We start from the raw sequence: 18,528 nt of genomic DNA on the forward strand, positions 1-18,528 counted from the left end.
TTAGTTCTTACACTCCAGTTTGGTTGTTTCGTGATGACGCTCTGTTGGAAAGGAGTGCTTTTACCTAGAAATATACAAGTTAGATTGCTCATAGGAGAACATTCGATTATATCGGTGCCTCCGAAATTAATATTAATTATTAATTTCGGAGGCACCGATTATATCCTTATTATTATTTTTTTTTTTTGTAGAAGCTCGTTATGAGCGATTGTAACAGGTGGGACAATTCAGTCCGCTCGTCCATTTGATTAATCAGGTGCGAGATATGTGTTACGGCCACGCCAACGGGGGGATACTTGGGGATAGGGTTGGGACACCCGTGGCGGAAGTATGACAACCACCTGTTGGGGGATTAGTGGTCGTCCTCACACGGCCATCCACAAACTCTGCCTCCCGGACGCCTGGGATTACAGGAGTGAGCCACTACTCCCGGCATATCCTTATTTCTCGCCCGTTAAAATGGAAAACGCTGTTATTATCTGCTAAGATTTCTGCATCATAGCTCTCCAAGTTTACTGCCTCCTTTCTACCACAAGTCCATGACCAATTAAGAAACAGTTTCTAAGCTACGCATGTTTCAATGAACTATTAGATTCGAGCAGCAGTAATTCATATACGAGGATGGACACAAAAATTATGCCCTTGCCGTCTTTAGAACGTCTCTGTATGATTAAGATAAACATCTCTCTATGGAGCAATGAGAACGCTCTTTCTCTCATTCTCTTTCTAAATCAAAGATTTTATCCACAGTCTGTAACAAAAATAAGTTCTTGTCGGAAACGCCTCGGGAGAGTAGTTCTTCCAATTAGAAAGAAATTGGAGAAATTGTGGCCACCATCTTTAAAAGAAACAAAAAATTGGTCAGGTGGATTAAAAGAAATACAATCTAATGCGTCTCAACTACCCTTACCATCAACAAGTATTTGTTTAAAACACCTTCTGGAATTAGTGCATCCTATCGGGCAACAACTTGAGAAATGGTACCAAAGGTTTATCATCAAACCAGGAACAGTTCCTTTTTATCATCACTATCAAATTCTGGACCAATTTTTGACTAAAATACGCGACAATGAGTATGATGTTATTTGGAGGAATATCTTCAGCACCTACTGGGAACTGACTGGCTTGCGTTGGCAGTTGAGTTATCTCATTACGGTGTATTTCAATAAGCTCAAAATGGACAATGCCCAATGTAATTTTGATTCAATAGCAAAGGATGCTCTGACTAAAAAGGACTTCTTGGTACTGAAAACAGATGATGTTTCTGTTAGTCCCGAAGCTGTAATAGATGGGTCATGGAATTTTTCAACTCTATTAGGACATTGCGTTGAGGGAGGCCATGAAAATGACTGTCAGAATATCCTACACTGCGTGCAATTACTAGTGGCAGTTTACCTCAAATGTGGGTGCGAAGGGGGTGTTGAACAATTGGAGATTATCTGTCACAGGAGGTGGTAATGCCCGTGATCAGATCATAGCGTTTCATTTTTATATTTTGTTATATTAACTCTTGAATTTTATATAACTTATTAATAGGTGTGTGCGAGCTCTTTTTTTAGTTTTCTAGTCAAGTGCCAAGTCTTGGAAAATTGGACTTGCAAGTCTTTGAGTCCAATTTCGCAATGCTCATTAGAATCTTAAGAGTCCATAAGAAATGGATTTTAACTCTCTCGAGACCAATTCAAACCCTAAATTTTATTCCAACCATATAAAATATTATTTTTACTAATTATTAAGTAATATATAATTATTAAATTGATATTACTAATTTCCAATTAGTATTAAAAAATTTCAGAATATTCTCGAAAACTAAATTTTATTATCAGGGATTGATAACTTTTGTGATAAATATGGACTACCAAATATTATTCGCCAAATTTTTCAAAAAACAATCTTGATAAGGAACAAGAAACTAAAAGAATAACGTTTTATTTAGCATTTTGTAATATCAAAATTAAAGTTGCTCTTTTTCAATAGATGTCGCTAACGTCGAAATCCAATAGGCCGTACTTATAGGTACCCTTCACGTAGTTTGTAAATTACAGCAATTATAAAAAAAATTACATGGAATATATATTTTGGTTAAAGTCAACTAAATTTAGTATAAGCTAGTATGGGTGACACCCGGGGCGGATATCATGGTGTGCTACTTACAAGGGGTTGGTCACTCCGCGAACTCGGTGTGCACTGTCGTACCTCTGACTGTGCTAATAAAAGTTCGTGAACTCTTAAAATCCATACCTTTAACAGTACTAAGTACGCGAACTCGATGTACAGGTGATCCGAGAGTAACTTACCCCTCGGCTACTTACTAGTCTCTAGTTTGTGTAAGTTTTTATTATTTTCACACCCCTCCCCCCTAGCTACGTAACTGAGTAATAAGGAAACTGTGGGTCTCGAGTCTTATTACACCAACGATCGTCCAAGTCACCTCCTTTTTCAAGCGAGAACAAGTCCTTTGCTGCTGCTAGGTTCAGCGAGATCTTTGGTGATGACCCCAAGTGTCCTCTGTGTGGCGCGCATGTGAAGATGTTGCGCATATTTTGGTAGAATGCGATAGGTTTATTTCCGTCCGGGTGACGTTTACTTTCGCTGAAGAGCTTGATAAATCAGACGACTGTTTGGCTTACCTCCTGGGCTTCTATGGTGTCAGTAAGACTGTGTGGAATGATGTAACTGTTAAAAAACGCCTTCTCAGCCGCTGGGAAGCTTTACGAAAGAGCCATTACTCTCTTCCAATAGTTACACCGGCTTTGTTTACTTGGTTTAATTTATCTATTAGTTTTTTATTTTTTTAAGATTTCGTTCATAAGCATGTAATATATGAACTTTATCGTTAATTATAGTTTCAATATACTCTTGAGTTAATGTAAGGTGAATTCCTCCCTGATTTAAAAGGGATTTGTTTGTATCAAAGAGTAAATAAATATCTATCTATCTACTGAGTATACACTCTTTTACGCGCGTCTTTCCCCCCATCAAGGACCCTCACACGATTTGCTCCACAGGCAGCTGCCATAGACGTACTGCACGTAGCTCTACCTTGGAAAGTTCTTTCCCCCAAAACCCGTGTAGCACGGTAATGGCGACTCCTATGAAATACGCGCGTAAAAGAATCTTATACTCTACAATGGTTCTCTTACTACGTTATCATTTGTCTACTTTAAATTTTAGCTTTCCAAAAAAATATATGGCAGTAAAGTCGCCTTTTTTCAAATAATCGGAAAGATTGAGTGATCGCTTTCCGAAAATGGAACAAGTCATCGAAGTGGGATATTCCATCAGCTATATCATATGTAACATAATTACTTATAAGTATGCCTCTGTATAACATTTCCATTGAAAAAATTCAATGAGACCTTGTTTCACGCAGAACATACATTAAGCGGATGCAAAGATGCTTATAATCCTTGCGCTATTGAAAAGGTTACCATGGAAAGGAAATAATGTGATCGCGAAGCACGAACTTAACTTGACGGGGACAAAGCCAGAAACGCGCGAGGAATTCTCACTAACATCTGTTAGACCGTTTCCAATCAGTAAAGTTGATGACGCGTATTTCGTCACGGAATTGTAAGTGACGTAATTTACGTCATATCCCGTGAACAAGGTTTCATTAACGAAAATGCTTTTATGGCATACTTATGAGTGATTATGTTACATATGGCTATATTAAAACCCATACCAAGCCTAGATGAGTTAGGCCTAGGCTCAAAAGAATCTGCCCCAGAAAAGCTCAACCTGAATTTCAACTATTTTTTTCAATAAACCTACTTTTTTATTTGACAATGCAAATTTGTTTTAGAACGTGAGTCTCCGAAAACTTTATTAATAGCATTAACAGCACTTGACACTATATTGTAGTTCATTTTAGCTCCTAAGCCTTGGTTGTTGAAACCGGTTTGTTTACTAAAATAATGGCCGTCGGTTTATCAGAAGTAGAGCTAATTGGGCGACTGCATAATCGGCATTTGAGTTTCGATTACGTCAAATATTACGTGGGGTACGGATGACGCAAAAAAATATGTGAAACGAACCGTTAGTGAAGAAATAGAGCTAGTGGCTTACTTATGAGTAATTATGTTACATATGGTTCTTCTTCTTAAACGGTGGCATTTGTTTTAATTATTTTGTGGTTTTAAAAATTCGATTCGACAGATAAATCCCAAAAGCCCAAGGTCCGTAGAAAATAACTAATAGCCAAAAACAGAGATATTTGGTATTCGTAAAATTTACAAAAAAAGTAAATATTCACACAGCCCGAGGGGCAGACCTGGTCCACTTTGTTACAGGGTGTCCTAATGATCATTATTAAAAATTTAATCATTTTTAATCTTATGTACAGCCAAAGCTACACATTTAATTTCAATCTAAATATGGTTTGATCATAAGAGGGTGTCCTAATAATCATTGGAGTGAGTAACCATATTTCTAGCCCTATTTTAAAAGCAATAAGTCTTTTCAGGCTGTTTTCAGGCTGTCTGCTAAGAAATCAGTCAGCAGTGTCTTCTTACATTTTAATGACGTATTAAGTATCGCTACTGACGTGAGGGGAATTAAGACACCATTTGAGGATACTTCATTTTCATCTGAGGATGGAATCGGGTTTAGCCATACCATCTTTAGAACGTCTCTGTGTGGTAAGGATAAATATATCTCTATGGAGCAGCGAAAACGCCCTTATTACTATTGTCGCCCAATATGAAAACTGGTCGGATGTTACTAATCATATTCAAGCTAATGCCTCTCAGTTACCATTACCAGCGAACAGTATTTGCCAGAAACACCTTCAGGGACTAGTCCAGCCAATTGGAGAAAAACTGCAAAAGTGGTTTCAAGAGTTTGTATATAAACCAGTACCATTACCAATTGTGACTCCCGACCGAATCAATCCTTATTTTACCAAGATCCGCTGGAATAGCACCAATGGTACTATTGACATGGTGCATACGGCTAAGATAGCTTGCCATGATGAAGAAATAAACCCAATTTCAAGGTACAGAGTCGCCGGCTTTTACTGCCAAGAAGACGAAATACACAGACTATGGCCTCTAGTGGACAAAACCAGCTTTTACATTGACCCTTTATGGGAGAGCAGACCTGATCCAGTTATGACAGCATTCTGGTCTTATTTCAAAGCAGGGGATACTGAAGGATACAACTCTTGGCATTGGCAACCACCCAGTGACAAGTACGAATTTGCAGTTTGGGTTGCCCTCAATTTTAGCAATGAGACAGCAACCCAGTACTTCTGGAAGAAAGTACCCCATGAAGACAAGCTTAATAGTCTTTGGGATTTGAATGTTTCGCCTTGTCTGTTTCTGCAGATGACGGAAGCCGAAAGAACAGACTTGTTGGACCATAAAAACCGATACGCTGTATTGAAGAACCTTTTAGAATGGCCTTACCAGGACTTATTTCTCTACATTATGAGTCCGCTGGTTCATACAGTTCCTTTCAATGTTTACTGCGACATGGCGGACGAACTCTTGAACAAAATCAGCAATAACACGCACGATTTTATTTGGAGATACATCTTCATCACCTATTGGAAAATGAGTGGCTTGCGTTTGCAGTTGAGCTATGTCTTTACCAAGTCTTTCTACAAACTTGGTCGATATGAAATGGAACAAAATTTTGATTCAATTGCGAGTGATGCCAGAACTATGAAGGACAACTTGGTACTGAAAGCCGATGATGTTTCTGTTAGTCCCGAAGCTGTGATTGATGGGTCATTTAATTTGGCTACTCTTTTAGGGAAGTGTGTTGAAGGAGTTCCGGAAAGGGACACTGAAGATCGATTGTCTTTGTTGAAATCGCTGGTTGCAGTTTATCTCAAATGCGATTGCGCAGGAGGTGTCGCAGCATTGAAAGAAGATTATGATAAGTACTTTTTCACTCGTTCTAATATCGCAGTTTGTCCTGCGGGACCCATTGGACGCGGACGTCGACGCCAGCCCAGGGAAGAACCAGAAATTTAATTGGTTTAGGAAACCTTCTACTCTTCAGATTGTAACTAATAGTCTGTAGATACATTACCAAAATTACCATTGACTAACTACTTCTTGTTGTCTTTATTAAGCTGCTGTGATATTTAGTTACTGTATTAAAAACCAATTGAAGTAGACCCAGGCTTCGGCACCCGCCTTAACGCTGCGTTTTGTCAGCCAATTATATTGCAAATTGCGCGTATGCCGTCCAAAGATTTGCGTCGACTTTATAAAAATTAGCTACGTAATTATGTGTGCCTTTAAATGGGTATGTTGTGGCTGGTTTTTCACTTCCTTTGTGTTATTTGAAACGAAAATAAAATTAAAAATATATAAATTTTGAATATATGTACCACAAATACAGGTAGACGTTTACCTAGTTTTCGCATTACAGGTTAGATACCCAGGCGCTGTTCTAGGAAATGGCCCAGTGGGCACGTGCCCAAACAAAAATTTTATGATAAACTTTCATTCGTTTTCCTCCCCCACCCCCTACTATTTCCTGAAGTATGGGCCCACCTAAGAATAATTTTCTAGAGCCGCGCCTGTTGAGACTTCTATTTGTCAATAAGAACTCAATTTAATCAGGCCATTGCACTTGGCGCTATCAGAAATGTTTCTAAATCGCGATTCTGATAACGTTGTTTTTGAAGGGTTATATTTATCCCGGGAAAGAAAGTATAGTCGTGATTTTCGATTGGAAAACGGACGTCGTTGTGTTCCTTGATGGATGTGCACATTCCTTTACCATCCCTGCAACGTTTTTGCGTAATTGGGTTAGCCACGTCTTTGTGGAGCAATGAAAACGCGCTGTCTTCCATTACTATCCAACAGGATTATTGGTCAGACGTGACCAATTTAGTACTATCAAACGCGTATCAACTACCACTACCAACGACAAGTACGTGCTTTAAGCAAGTTCTGGGATTAGTGTATCCGATCGGACAGCAATTGCTCAAATGGTGTCAAGAGTTTGTCTACAAACCTGGTCCACTACCCATTGTGAAACTGGACCAAATAAGGTTTTACTTCAACCAAATTCGTTGGAATGTAAGCAATGGTACAATTGACATGGCTCATACGGCTTTGATGGTCTGCCAAGATTCCGAAATAAACCCTATTTCGAGGTACAGAGTTGCTGGGTATTATTGCTTAGAAGATCAAGTACACAGACTATGGCCTTTAGTGGATAAAAATAGCTGTTTCATTGACCCTTTATGGGAGAGCAGACCTGATCCAGTCATGACAGCGTACTGGTCTTATTTCAAAGAAGGAAATACGGAAGGGTACAACTCTTGGCATTACGCGTCGCCTGATAACCGTTATGAATCTTCAGTCTGGGTTGCGCTTAACTATCGAAATGAAACGGCAACCAAGTACTTCTGGAACAAACTATCCCCGGAGGAGAGAACCGAAAGTCTCTATGATTTGAACGTTTCCCCTTTCCTCTTACTGCTGATGATGGACAACGATAGAACGGTGAAAAACAAAAACCCGGAAGTGGTGCTAAAGAATTTGTTGGAATGGCCTTACCAGGACCTATTTTTACAAGTTACGAGCGCCGTCATTGGAATTATACCTTTCAACATCTACTGTGACCTCGTGGACGAACTATTGATGATTGTTCGAAAGAATGTCCACGACTTCATTTGGAAAGATATCCTGATAGAGTTTTGGCACATGAGTGGGGTGCGTTTGCAGTTACGTTACATTATTACGAATTCCTTGCTTAATGAACTCAGTCGGTACGAAATCCATCAGAATTTGGATTCGATTGAATACGATGCGAGGATTATCAAGGACAACGTGGTTCTCATTAAGGAAGACGTTTCTGTTAACCTTGAAGCTGTCCTGGGTGGCTCTTATGATTTCGCTAGTCTGTTAGGACATTGCGTCGAGGAACTCGTGGGTATAGATTTGGAAGACCGCCTGGCGTTGTTAAAGTCGCTGATGGCCGTTTACCTGAAATGCGACTGCGACGGGGATGTTGATCGGTTAGAGGATGATTACGACAACTATTATTTATCTCGGTCCAATACCGTGGCTGGTCCGGGCGGTCAACACAGTCAAGCTTCGCTACGAACCCGGATATCATCGTCTAGAAGATAGCTTCAGGCCTACGTCAGATGTCATGTTAATGTAAAATTGTAGATAAAGCCACCAGGTAGTGCAAGAAATTAATTGAATGATTTCCGTTCTAACCCTCCCCTCCTTGAGCATAGCTTTAACAGTACCAAATTTCCATCCCCTCTGAAATTTTAGACGAGTTTAATATATATTAATAATATTTTGACCAATTTTCATTCATTTTGTTAAAACTGTACGAAAAAAAATTTGCACTATATAAACCGTACCTTGCGGCTCCGGGCTCTCGGAAATATTACTTCTTGGGGATTTCCTTGGAGAATGATTTATCTAAGCGCCTATTTGGGGCTAAACCTCCTGCTGATTTGCTGAAACAAAAATAGTAGAAATACTAGCGGACGCAATTAGAGTATTAGAGTGCCAAGATCCGTCGAGAAAAAAACACTATTGGGCTACACATGGATGAAATAAAATCTATAAATGGTTAATAGTTGCTTTTATTATAATTTTGATCTGTGTGGTGTTTCCTTCATGGTAGCACAGAGCTATTACGATGACAAGATTAGGGCGTTTTTCTCAAATTTGACAAGAGCAGACGCTAGATCATTAACGCTACCTTGGAAGAGTGCAGCGCCACTTAGACTCGTTTCAATCGCGAATAAATAGTCGCTATTGTGATCGTAGCAAGGTTAGACAACTTAAGAATAAAAATTTAAAAACCCTGACATCACGAAAATAGAACCTTTTTCACCTTTTTGGAAGTGACGAACTGAACTGCATGCCCCTTAACCTAGCCATCTAGTTTTCCAAGAGCAAACAATCATGTCGGCTTGTCTGCCAAACAACAGAAATAACCCACTCTGGCCATGGATATTTGTATATTTTAAAAATAAAGTTGATATAAAAGTTTTAATATGTCGATTACATTTTATATTTTATCATTTAAGCGCCTATTACCGTATCTTACTGCGCGTGAATAAGAAGTTTAAAAGAGTGGTTAAGCAGGTGGCGTAGACAAGGTGACGGTTTCCATGATCAAACCCCTTGCACGTAACTTTTGCTGTACTATAATTTAATCCCCTTCTCGACCTTTATCAGGTATTTTACATAGTTAGAAGGATTTCCGGCTTACGCCCCTCAAAAAGGTGTTGACTTATTTTTCACCTTTACGGCAGCAACAAGCGTTCCATTTTAACCAGGTAGCTTTTTTGACTTACTAAGGCTTGGCAAAAACACTACGTTCTGTTTACAGGTGAAAAGTTTCCATTATTTCAACAAGCACTATATAAACCAAAACTTGTGGGTCCTGATTCACGGAAATATTACTTCTTGGCGTGTTGGGGAGAAAGATCCTGGGGGACGTCACATACTTTTATGATGATAAAAGTTTTTGAATATCCCGCCAAACAGGCTTAATGCTCAATATGTAAATACTTTAAAAAAATTACTTTAAAACTGCATTGTGGCAAAGAATACCTTTTATAATTTTATAAAATAATTCACGGCTAATTTATTTTAGTTCAAACCTTTCAAATATGCGACTGCCTAATAGATGGCGATATTGTATCGTTTTTTTGAAAATGCGTAGGAATGTGGGGGTTGAAATCCATATTCCCCTTTATCGTACCGTCCCACGTGTGACGCGGGAACAAATTCTCGCTGGCATCAACCATATTGTCCGCATTTTTTTTGTTCCTGTTAAAATAGGTAAATATAATTTTTTTCACCTTTTTTAATATACTTTTTTTAGTTTTACAAAAGCGGAATGATATATACGTCTATTCATGCACTTTTATTTTAATACCAATTATATATTTGTGTAAAATATTCCATTAGTAGTTTTAAGCCCTAGAGAGAGCTAAGCCTAGGTTCTTTCTCTGTAGTCAGTACATTAGCCTTGCGCTTTGGGACTCGGGGTGATTTGACGACGTAATTCCAAGTTTATTTTCCAAGTTATTTCCAAATTTAAATTAGCTTATAATAGTTGAATTTCAGTTAATTTGTATCAATTGGACTTCCCTTGGTAAGATAAAATTAAATGTTCTACGTTAGAGATATTTTTTTTGTAAGCTTATTGTTTGTGCGTTAAGCCTAAGCTTAGGTCAATGTGGCCTACTGGCCTTCGCAGTAACTCGAGAAACACGCTGCAGGTGTTAGGGATATTTTCAATTCGATGATACTAAGAAATGTTCCCCGTGTTTGGCCTTGAGTTTTTATTTTGATTGTTGAACTAAGAATTCTAATACCCAATTATTTCTCAGTTATAACAAATTCCTGAAATAATTTTTTTTAAGAGTAGAGGTGTGATTACAAGGTCATGTTTTTTGTAGATTTAGTAGGTTCTAAATATCATTGAAAAATTTACATACCTAAATAATTCCCAATATATGTGTTGGGGACTTATGTAAATTGCATTGCCTAGGCTAAAAATGTTAATCACCAACTTGGAAGGAATGTTTTAATACTTCTAAGATTGATTTGTCTGATATCCCAAGAACTTAACCATTACCTAGCTGATGTCACTATTTTTTCAATCTTTGTGATGATGCAGGGGTGTGTTAGAATTAGAAAAAATGCTGCAGTATAATTGGGGTATTGTAATTATTAAGCTCCAAACAAAATTGTTTCCCTGTAAAATGAATTTTAAACTTGTATAAATATGATGAAACATGTTATTCGTGTGTTTAAATTTTTTTTAAAAATTTGTTACAGATTTAGTATTGTTTGCTAGTTTAGTGCAGACATGTTATTTCAATTTAATAGATACATTTAGTTCTGCCCAAGAAGGCATATGAAAACTTGTTTGAATGGCGTAATTTTCAATTGCTCTACTTTAAAAGAATTATATTTCCAAGAATGCTTTAGTGTGACACCAAAAATATAGTGATACCACATAAGATTTTAATGGGAATTTAGTAATTTTGTTTTACCCAGTTTAATTATGATATGATTTATAAATATTTAGTTTTGGATGACCTTGATGAAAATAAGTTTCTTAAAACTAGAAATATTCAAAGGTTTAATGAACTTGGCAAATCTTGAAATTCAAGCCTTTACCTCTATGATTAAACTGGTTTTATAGTTGAAAACTTAAATTATTGTGGTGTTTGAGTACGTTAGTAATGTTAACATATTGAAGTACAAAAATGAAAAAAATCAACTGACTTTTTATACACCACTTTATTTAAAATTTGGTCATCCTAAATAAAGCTTAGTTTAACTGGTTTATACCAGTTTATTGATGGGGAAAAACTGGATATTAGACCTTGACTCCTAAATTGATCAGTCAGAAATGACTCACTGAGTTGAAATGAGTATGGTGTTATAACTCCGATTTCTGAAGTGATTAAAGGAATTTACATGTCAAAAATGGTGGTATTAAAAGGTTGTCCACCAGTCTTTGACATACGTATAGGTGAGGGTGTTGCTTGGTGGTAGCAACGTCATCTCCACATCATGTTTTTAAGAAAGTTTTTCATTGTTCTTGTTTGGTTCTCACTAAAAAATAGCAGTGTACAATCTATCATGAGTGTCTCTTTACCAAGATCAATTTACTTAGGGTGGTACCAAAGAGTACATTTTTAAAGTTTATTTTGGTATTTTCTTAAATGCACTAATTCCTCATTTAATTTCTTTCAGATTTTTGTTGAGTAATAATCAAAGAGAAATAATAAGGATGAGCTCAAGCGAGTGCTACAAATGCCACCGTACTGGCCATTTTGCCAGAGAATGCCCCTCTGGTGATGGTGGCGGAGGAGGAGGAGGGGGTGGCGGCGGCGGAAGAGGCCGTGGTGGTTACAGAGGTGGTCGCGGTGGTGGAGGCGGCAGAGATGGCCGTATGGATAGTCGGCCAATGATTAGAGGTATTGACCAGTTGAATAAGAATGAAATAAGAGGGAGAGAGAGAGAATTGGGTGTTGGGAGTTTGTTGGGAAGCACTGTTTTAGTGGTTGTAAGGAGATCTTCCTGAAACGCCATAAAACCGGGTGTGTGCTCGTTCAGGCGGTGTCAACGCCGCCTGACTTTATTATTCTATTATCTCTTTGGCTGCTATCAGCCTTAGGTTAGGCCTGTTAGTATTATGCCTTCTAATCTGGCTTTTTCAATCTTGTTTTGCGCTGTATAGAGAAGTGTTACAAATGTAACAAAGTCGGACATTACGCTCGTGAATGTCAAGAAGCTGAGGATCGTTGCTACCGTTGCAGTGGCACTGGCCACATCGCTAAAGACTGCCAGAATGCACCCGATGACGGAGACTGGGGCAGCTCCAAGAAAAGTATGTGTTTTTCATAATTGACAATCTTAAAAGCCAAAGGTTAGTTTGTAATGTGAAAAGGCATGTAGGACATGTGCCATGAGAGTTTGCTAGAGCCATGACTTGCGGGATCGCATTAACACCTTTCTAATTTTAAATTTGTCCCAAATACTAACAATTTCTTAGCTAGTTATCTAGTTTTTGCGTTATTAATAATATTTTTAAAATAACATTTTGCATAATTACAAAATTGTCAATTCCACACAAGTTTATAGGTTTTCCAATTGTAGACAATAAAAAGTTATTATCAGTATTATTCCAATTTCATACCTGTACACATTTTGCTGTGTAAATTTGAGCAAGTTGGTTTTAATGGGTTTGTACGTGGAAAAAACCAGAAAAAAGGGCAGCCTGGATTGTTTCAACTGTTGTGTCACAGTTATTGATTGATAGGGAATGTAGGTCAGAAATGAGCTATTCCCTGGAACTGGGTCAACTGCATACATGTAAAAGTGTAATCCTGCTCTCTCTTGCTTGAACTAATGATTTTTCAATTTGACTCTAAAGATATTTTTACCAAAAGCGCAAACAAAGTAACCTATATTTAAAGCGAAGCATTTAAGTGCAAGTATTTTGCATTCAATTAAAATGAGAAATAATTTGTGTTTTGAAATGCAAAGTTTTCTCAACCTTAAAATAGAAATTTGTATTCTGAAAATTATTTGTGAAAATATTAAGTATTAATAATCAGCTAGGCCTAAGTTATCAAGGGACTTTTAATATTCAAATAACAGTTTTGGGACTGAGTTAAGAGCAACAGCACTCTTATTTTGAGAAGGATATAACTTCTTTCTATAAAGTAGTATTTCCAATAGGCGTGACTTTCCGCTAAACATAATGGCTCAAATTATCTGAGTGTATTAGAAATGGTTATAAATAATAAATACTCAAGTTTCTTATCAGGTCAAGCTAATTAGGCTTAATATGTTTGATTGATACTTGTTATCATAAATCCAAAATCCTATCATTACAGTTTCTTGCTACAACTGTGGAAAATCGGGACACATTGCCCGTGATTGTAAGGATTCTGGCAAGACATGCTACATTTGCGGAAAACAAGGGCACATATCCAGAGATTGTGACCAGGACGATCGCAAGGTGAGTTTTGTAAATTTTTATTTATTAAGCTTACATATTTGTTCCCAAATAATCCAAATTAAACGTTTCATATTTCGTTAAATATTGACGTAAACATTTTTTGGGGATTTTTTATCTGTTGTGGTGAGAAACCATGTTTTTAAATAGTTTAATTTGGTTGAAGCTGCTGCATTGTTCGTGGGGAAATTAGCCATTTAAAGTTGACCTTTGGTTTTGGATAGATTTCTGTTATAATTAATTATAACTGATCATGCCATTTAATTGATTTTTTTATGAACTACCATCTATGGCATTTTGACATGGGGACAAAGACATTGTATTCCATAGAAAACTATGACTACGCAATTTAGAATACAAGCTATCCTATTAAACTACCCTTACTCCACTGTTCAAGAGATTGAGGGAAAACCGCAGGTTTGGTGACATTTGGGAACCAATATTGTCAAGGGACATTCTTGGTTTTGGATGAGGGATTATTTTATGATTTCATTAGCTATGTTGAAATAGTCAGGTCCTTTAAACTCTTTTACACCCTTACTATCCCAAATAGTCAAAATGTGGTCCACATCTTATAACCTTGATAGATCTTACTGTTTACTTTTCTGAAGTAGTTGCAGAGTTATATAAGCAGTTCTATCTACGATAAAGTAGAAATATATAAACTAGTTGAGTCTGGTAATAAAATCAAATGTTTGATTACTGAAATCTTAATAATTAAAAAGAAAAAATTTATAAATGTTGGGGTTAAATTTTTATGGTTTTAATTTGTTTGCCAAAAACCAAATTATTATGATCCGTAATCACAACGCTGTATAAGTAGCCACAGTTTTCTAATAGTTTTTAGTGTAAAGTCTTAACAGTCAAAACTACACCAAAGGAAAAGTATTCTTCAAAACCAAAGTGTCACAAACTTCAGCTAGGTTATGTAAATTATGGGGTTTTGCTTTTTAACTTGTCATTTTTTATTGTCCTTTTATTTTACTCAAATAGGGAAGTTTTCCTTATTTTAAATTCCACTTTTTTAGAAATAATTTTATTTTGTTTGTTTTAGGGTTATGATTGATTCCGAAGTTTATAAAAAAAATCCGCAAAAAAATGTGTAAATTTTTTGTGTGAATGTTTTTTTGTTATTTCTTTACGCTGTTCAATTTAATAACAGTTCCTTTTAAAAATAATAAAATGAAAAAAATCGTAATGCGTTTAATGTGGTTTTTTGGTCCTAAAGCCATGTGATAGGACTCAAGCCAGAGAACTTTACATTGGAGGTGAAATAAAGTAAAAAAATGTTAAAAAAATATTTGGATTGCTCATTGAAAGTTTACTCTATAAGTATACTATTCGGTAATCAGTATAATTATACACTATAAAATTGCGTTTATAGGATAGAGTAAAATATATGCCCATTTGTTTTCTTAATGTATCCAACCTGACTTCCACATCCCTTGAGTCCAAGCTCTGTGGATGGAATGTTAGCTTGTTTTTTGATGGTACTATTACTCAGACCTTTGAGTATCCAAGTCTTTAATGCTGGGTATAGAAACGTTTTAGGGGTCAATTATGTCTGCAATGTGATTTTGATTTGGCTAGTAAGTGCCACTGAGCACCAAATTTATCCAAATTATTTTAACAAATACTTTGCTGCCATTGCCAATTTGTTTGTTATATATGGATACTTGTAAGAAAAGTGTAATAGACTTAATACTGCGTAGTGTGCAATTTTCCATAAATTTATAGTTTTGTGGTAAATTGCACCTCTCCCTTAAATACTGTAATCTACTTGTTCGTAAATTATTAATGAAAAGTACATTGTGTGACTTTTGTGTCATGTAATCTTCGCTGTATTGAGCAGATATACTGAATATTATGAAAGAATAGTGAGATTTTAAGCTTTGGGAGTTGCCATTGACCACGCTGTGAAACTTATTAAAACTAATTGAGTTTAAACTGGTCCATTTCAGTGGCGTTTTAGCATATGATTGAAGTTAATTTATAAAAAATTCTACAGAGACATTAGAAATAAGCATATGTAACGTAATGACTCACAACCATGCACTAGTTCACGGGATATGATGTAAATTACCATACATGTAAATGTTATACAGAGGCACACTTATGGGTTAATGTTACATATGCTTAAAGGGAAATAAAAAAAGTAAATCAGTTTAAATTCTGACACCACAACCAATTTGAAGCTTAGCTTTCATTCTACACTTCATCAGTCATCACTGTTTATCAACGATAGTATCTTAGTTGATAAGCTCAGTAAATTAATCCATTCCAATAAAAAGACTTTACTTTTGTGGTTTTCTGGTGTTATTATTATATATTGCAGGGTTCGTATGGAACCTGGATGAGTCAGTGATTTCCAATTGGGGGAAAAAATCTGATATAAATATCTTGGTCAGGGATTTTATTAGTCGACAAACTGCACCTCAGATAATATTATTACCAATATAATATGCGAAAAATTAAGTCTCTTCTCTTGCACATTCATGCCTAGCACCAGTGGCGTAACGACAATGTTTGGGGCCCCCCGCAGGATATCAAAAGGGCCCTTTATAAAAAAAACTTTTTTATTGGTTATCAAGCATTAGTACAATTTTTGTAGCAAAAAATTAATTCTTAAGACGAAAGGGCCCCTTATTTTGTGAAAATGTCATGGGCCCCATCGCGGGCTCTGCGGGTCCCTAGTTACGCCACTGCCTAGCACCTTTACCCGAGAGAGAGACAATCTCAGTATGCTGTTATAAAATTTTGTGATACATAGAAAAGCTTCACTTAGTTCTTTTACACATGAAAACATTAATATTATCAAAAATGTTAGGGATATTGCTAAAAAATTTAGTGCAAAACCTGAAATAAGCTTTGATTGATACCTGACTCGGGTGTCAAAACTACTCTTAATTTTTATAATATCGTTGTCTGTACCCAATAACAATTTCTAAATTATTAGACCTTTGGTTGTTATTGATGAAATATGGTTTATATTAAGCTCTTGCTTGAGCCCTTTTTTCTTGTTTTAGGCCTATCTCTTTTCATCGTGACAAATTTAATATTCTTTTTGCTACAATATCTGCCATTCCACGCACACAGTGCTATGTATGTGGAAAAGTTGGCCATATATCGCGGGACTGTCCCGATGGTGACAAAGATGAGCGAAAATGCTACAATTGCGGCGGCTCTGGTCACATCAGCAGAGAATGCCCTGAGTCAGGCAGCGTGGCTGAAACCGACGACACTGTCTGTTATCGGTGAGTTTCGTTACCTGGCTGAATATTTGCTCTGGCGCAGCTGGGAACTTAATAGATGTCATAATCAGGGACTATAGCGAATGGTCCAAAGTGCAACAAAACTTTTCACCCTAGTTGGCACGAATATATGACTTTCTTGATTTTGTAGTTGCATGCCTGAGGAAGTCACACTTCACTATCGTGTGTCTAACATCATGTGACAATATATTCAGTTTTAGTGCATGTATTATTTTAGCTTAGATGTGGCATGCTATTCTCTGGTCAAAATGAAAATTATATAGGAAGTGCTATATAATTTTCATTGTAAGATTTAGAATCTAAAAATGTTAACATAGAGATGATAAGTTAAGCTTTGACCTTCTGAGGATATTCCTCAACTGTAAGTTATTAGCTATGCATGGCCATTAAAATCTTATCCATTTTATGTTACATTGAGATTTACCAAAATGACTTTAGAGCTGTAAAAGCTAATCCATTAGATGAAGAAGAAACAAACAAACTGCAGGGTGTCTGTGCAGAATACTTGATTGTGTGCATCAAGCCATTAAGCATCCATGGGCAAAGATTTATATAGATTGAGTACTATATACGCCATCTGTGTGATTGATCTGATTTCAATAGCCACATCGCCCTGCATATTAAAGCCAGAGTAGATAAACATAGTAACAACTTAATTGTCTGGCTGATGTTGGTCTATATGCCACAGCATGATGCATTAATTATTTGATATTTTTTGTCTATAACTTAGAAACTATTGAGTGAGCTAGACATTGTGGAAATGAATGTTATTCTTTATTTGCATTCCAATTGATAACGTGCACTATGTTAGTATGCATTTACCAAAGTCCAGGTAGTAATTTTTAGAACTTTGGGTTTTCTTGTTTTCTCTTCATACTGATAACTATACATTTGCCCACATTCGTATGAATTACTGAGTTTATATTAAACTCTAAACCGGGCCTTAACCCTTGCGGACAATAGTTGTAGGGTGAACTGGCCATGATAAATTTAAAGTGGATTGGTACAGATAGGTGTAGGGGAGTTGTTTTCCGAAGAGTTTTGGGCTATTAGCTTCACTGGGTAAAAAAAAGGGAAATTTGCTATTTGAGGTCAATTATGAGAAATGCCTCTAATGTCATCACGTCGATTGAAAGCACCAGTACTCGTTTAGAATTCCTTGGTACAAGTAGTTTTTGCATCTTGTATTCAGCCAGTATGTTTGAGTGACCAATCGCTCTAATTTGTTGAATGGTGCAACACTAGTGGCACGAGGAAGAGTCTAGAGATAAAAAGCATGCTTTCGCTATGCCATTATCATTTCATAACATCTTGAAGTAGTTCACAAACATCAAAGGTGAAAAATATTTTTTCTTGCAGCTGCAACGAGAAAGGCCATATAGCTCGCAATTGCAGAGCGTCTCGCAGCAACAAATGCTTCCAATGTGGTGAATTTGGTCATATTGCTCGAGAATGCGAATTGAAAGCTTAATACAATCAAAGCTAAAACATAATTTAAAACCATCGTTAACATAAACTGTCTTATGCCTCACCAAAAGCCACAGCATAGCCTGTCTAGTGTGTTTTGGACGATAGTTTCTCAAACGGGCGCTATTAAACCACTTTTAACAGCGCGGTTAAGTTATCCGTGATAGTGTCGATGCTGCCTAATATATAAAAAAATATTAAAGAGGAAATATATAAAAAAGTTCAACCTCTTGTCGAATATATTAATATTAAAAGCTATACGAAGATGATATGCGGTAATTACTGTCCTATCATGTCGAGGGGT

The 18,528-nt window shown here is 36.6% G+C and overlaps 2 protein-coding genes across 2 annotated transcripts; both read left to right on the forward strand.

Annotated features, from left to right (window-relative positions):
* The first annotated feature begins 621 nt into the window (after positions 1-621).
* Positions 622-6,305, forward strand: LOC149966239 (uncharacterized). The gene is made up of 3 exons (XM_090167512.1): positions 622-1,454; positions 4,477-4,640; positions 4,738-6,305. The coding sequence occupies exons 1-3, from the start codon at positions 622-624 to the stop codon at positions 5,979-5,981; spliced, it is 2,241 nt and encodes a 746-aa protein (XP_090023638.1). The 3' UTR covers positions 5,982-6,305.
* A 3,386-nt stretch (positions 6,306-9,691) lies between these two features.
* LOC149966240 (uncharacterized) lies at positions 9,692-18,243 on the forward strand. The gene is made up of 6 exons (XM_090181130.1): positions 9,692-9,782; positions 11,715-11,938; positions 12,202-12,351; positions 13,364-13,522; positions 16,580-16,739; positions 18,117-18,243. Exons 2-6 carry the CDS (start codon positions 11,752-11,754, stop codon positions 18,226-18,228), a joined length of 768 nt encoding a protein of 255 aa, XP_090037256.1. The 5' UTR covers positions 9,692-9,782; positions 11,715-11,751; the 3' UTR covers positions 18,229-18,243.
* The last annotated feature ends 285 nt before the right edge of the window (positions 18,244-18,528 follow it).

This window comes from Leiobunum rupestre, chromosome 1, assembly GCF_980474605.1.
Source record: "Leiobunum rupestre chromosome 1, qqLeiRupe1.1.hap1, whole genome shotgun sequence".
In the NCBI taxonomy this organism is placed as follows: Eukaryota; Metazoa; Arthropoda; class Arachnida; order Opiliones; family Sclerosomatidae; genus Leiobunum; species Leiobunum rupestre.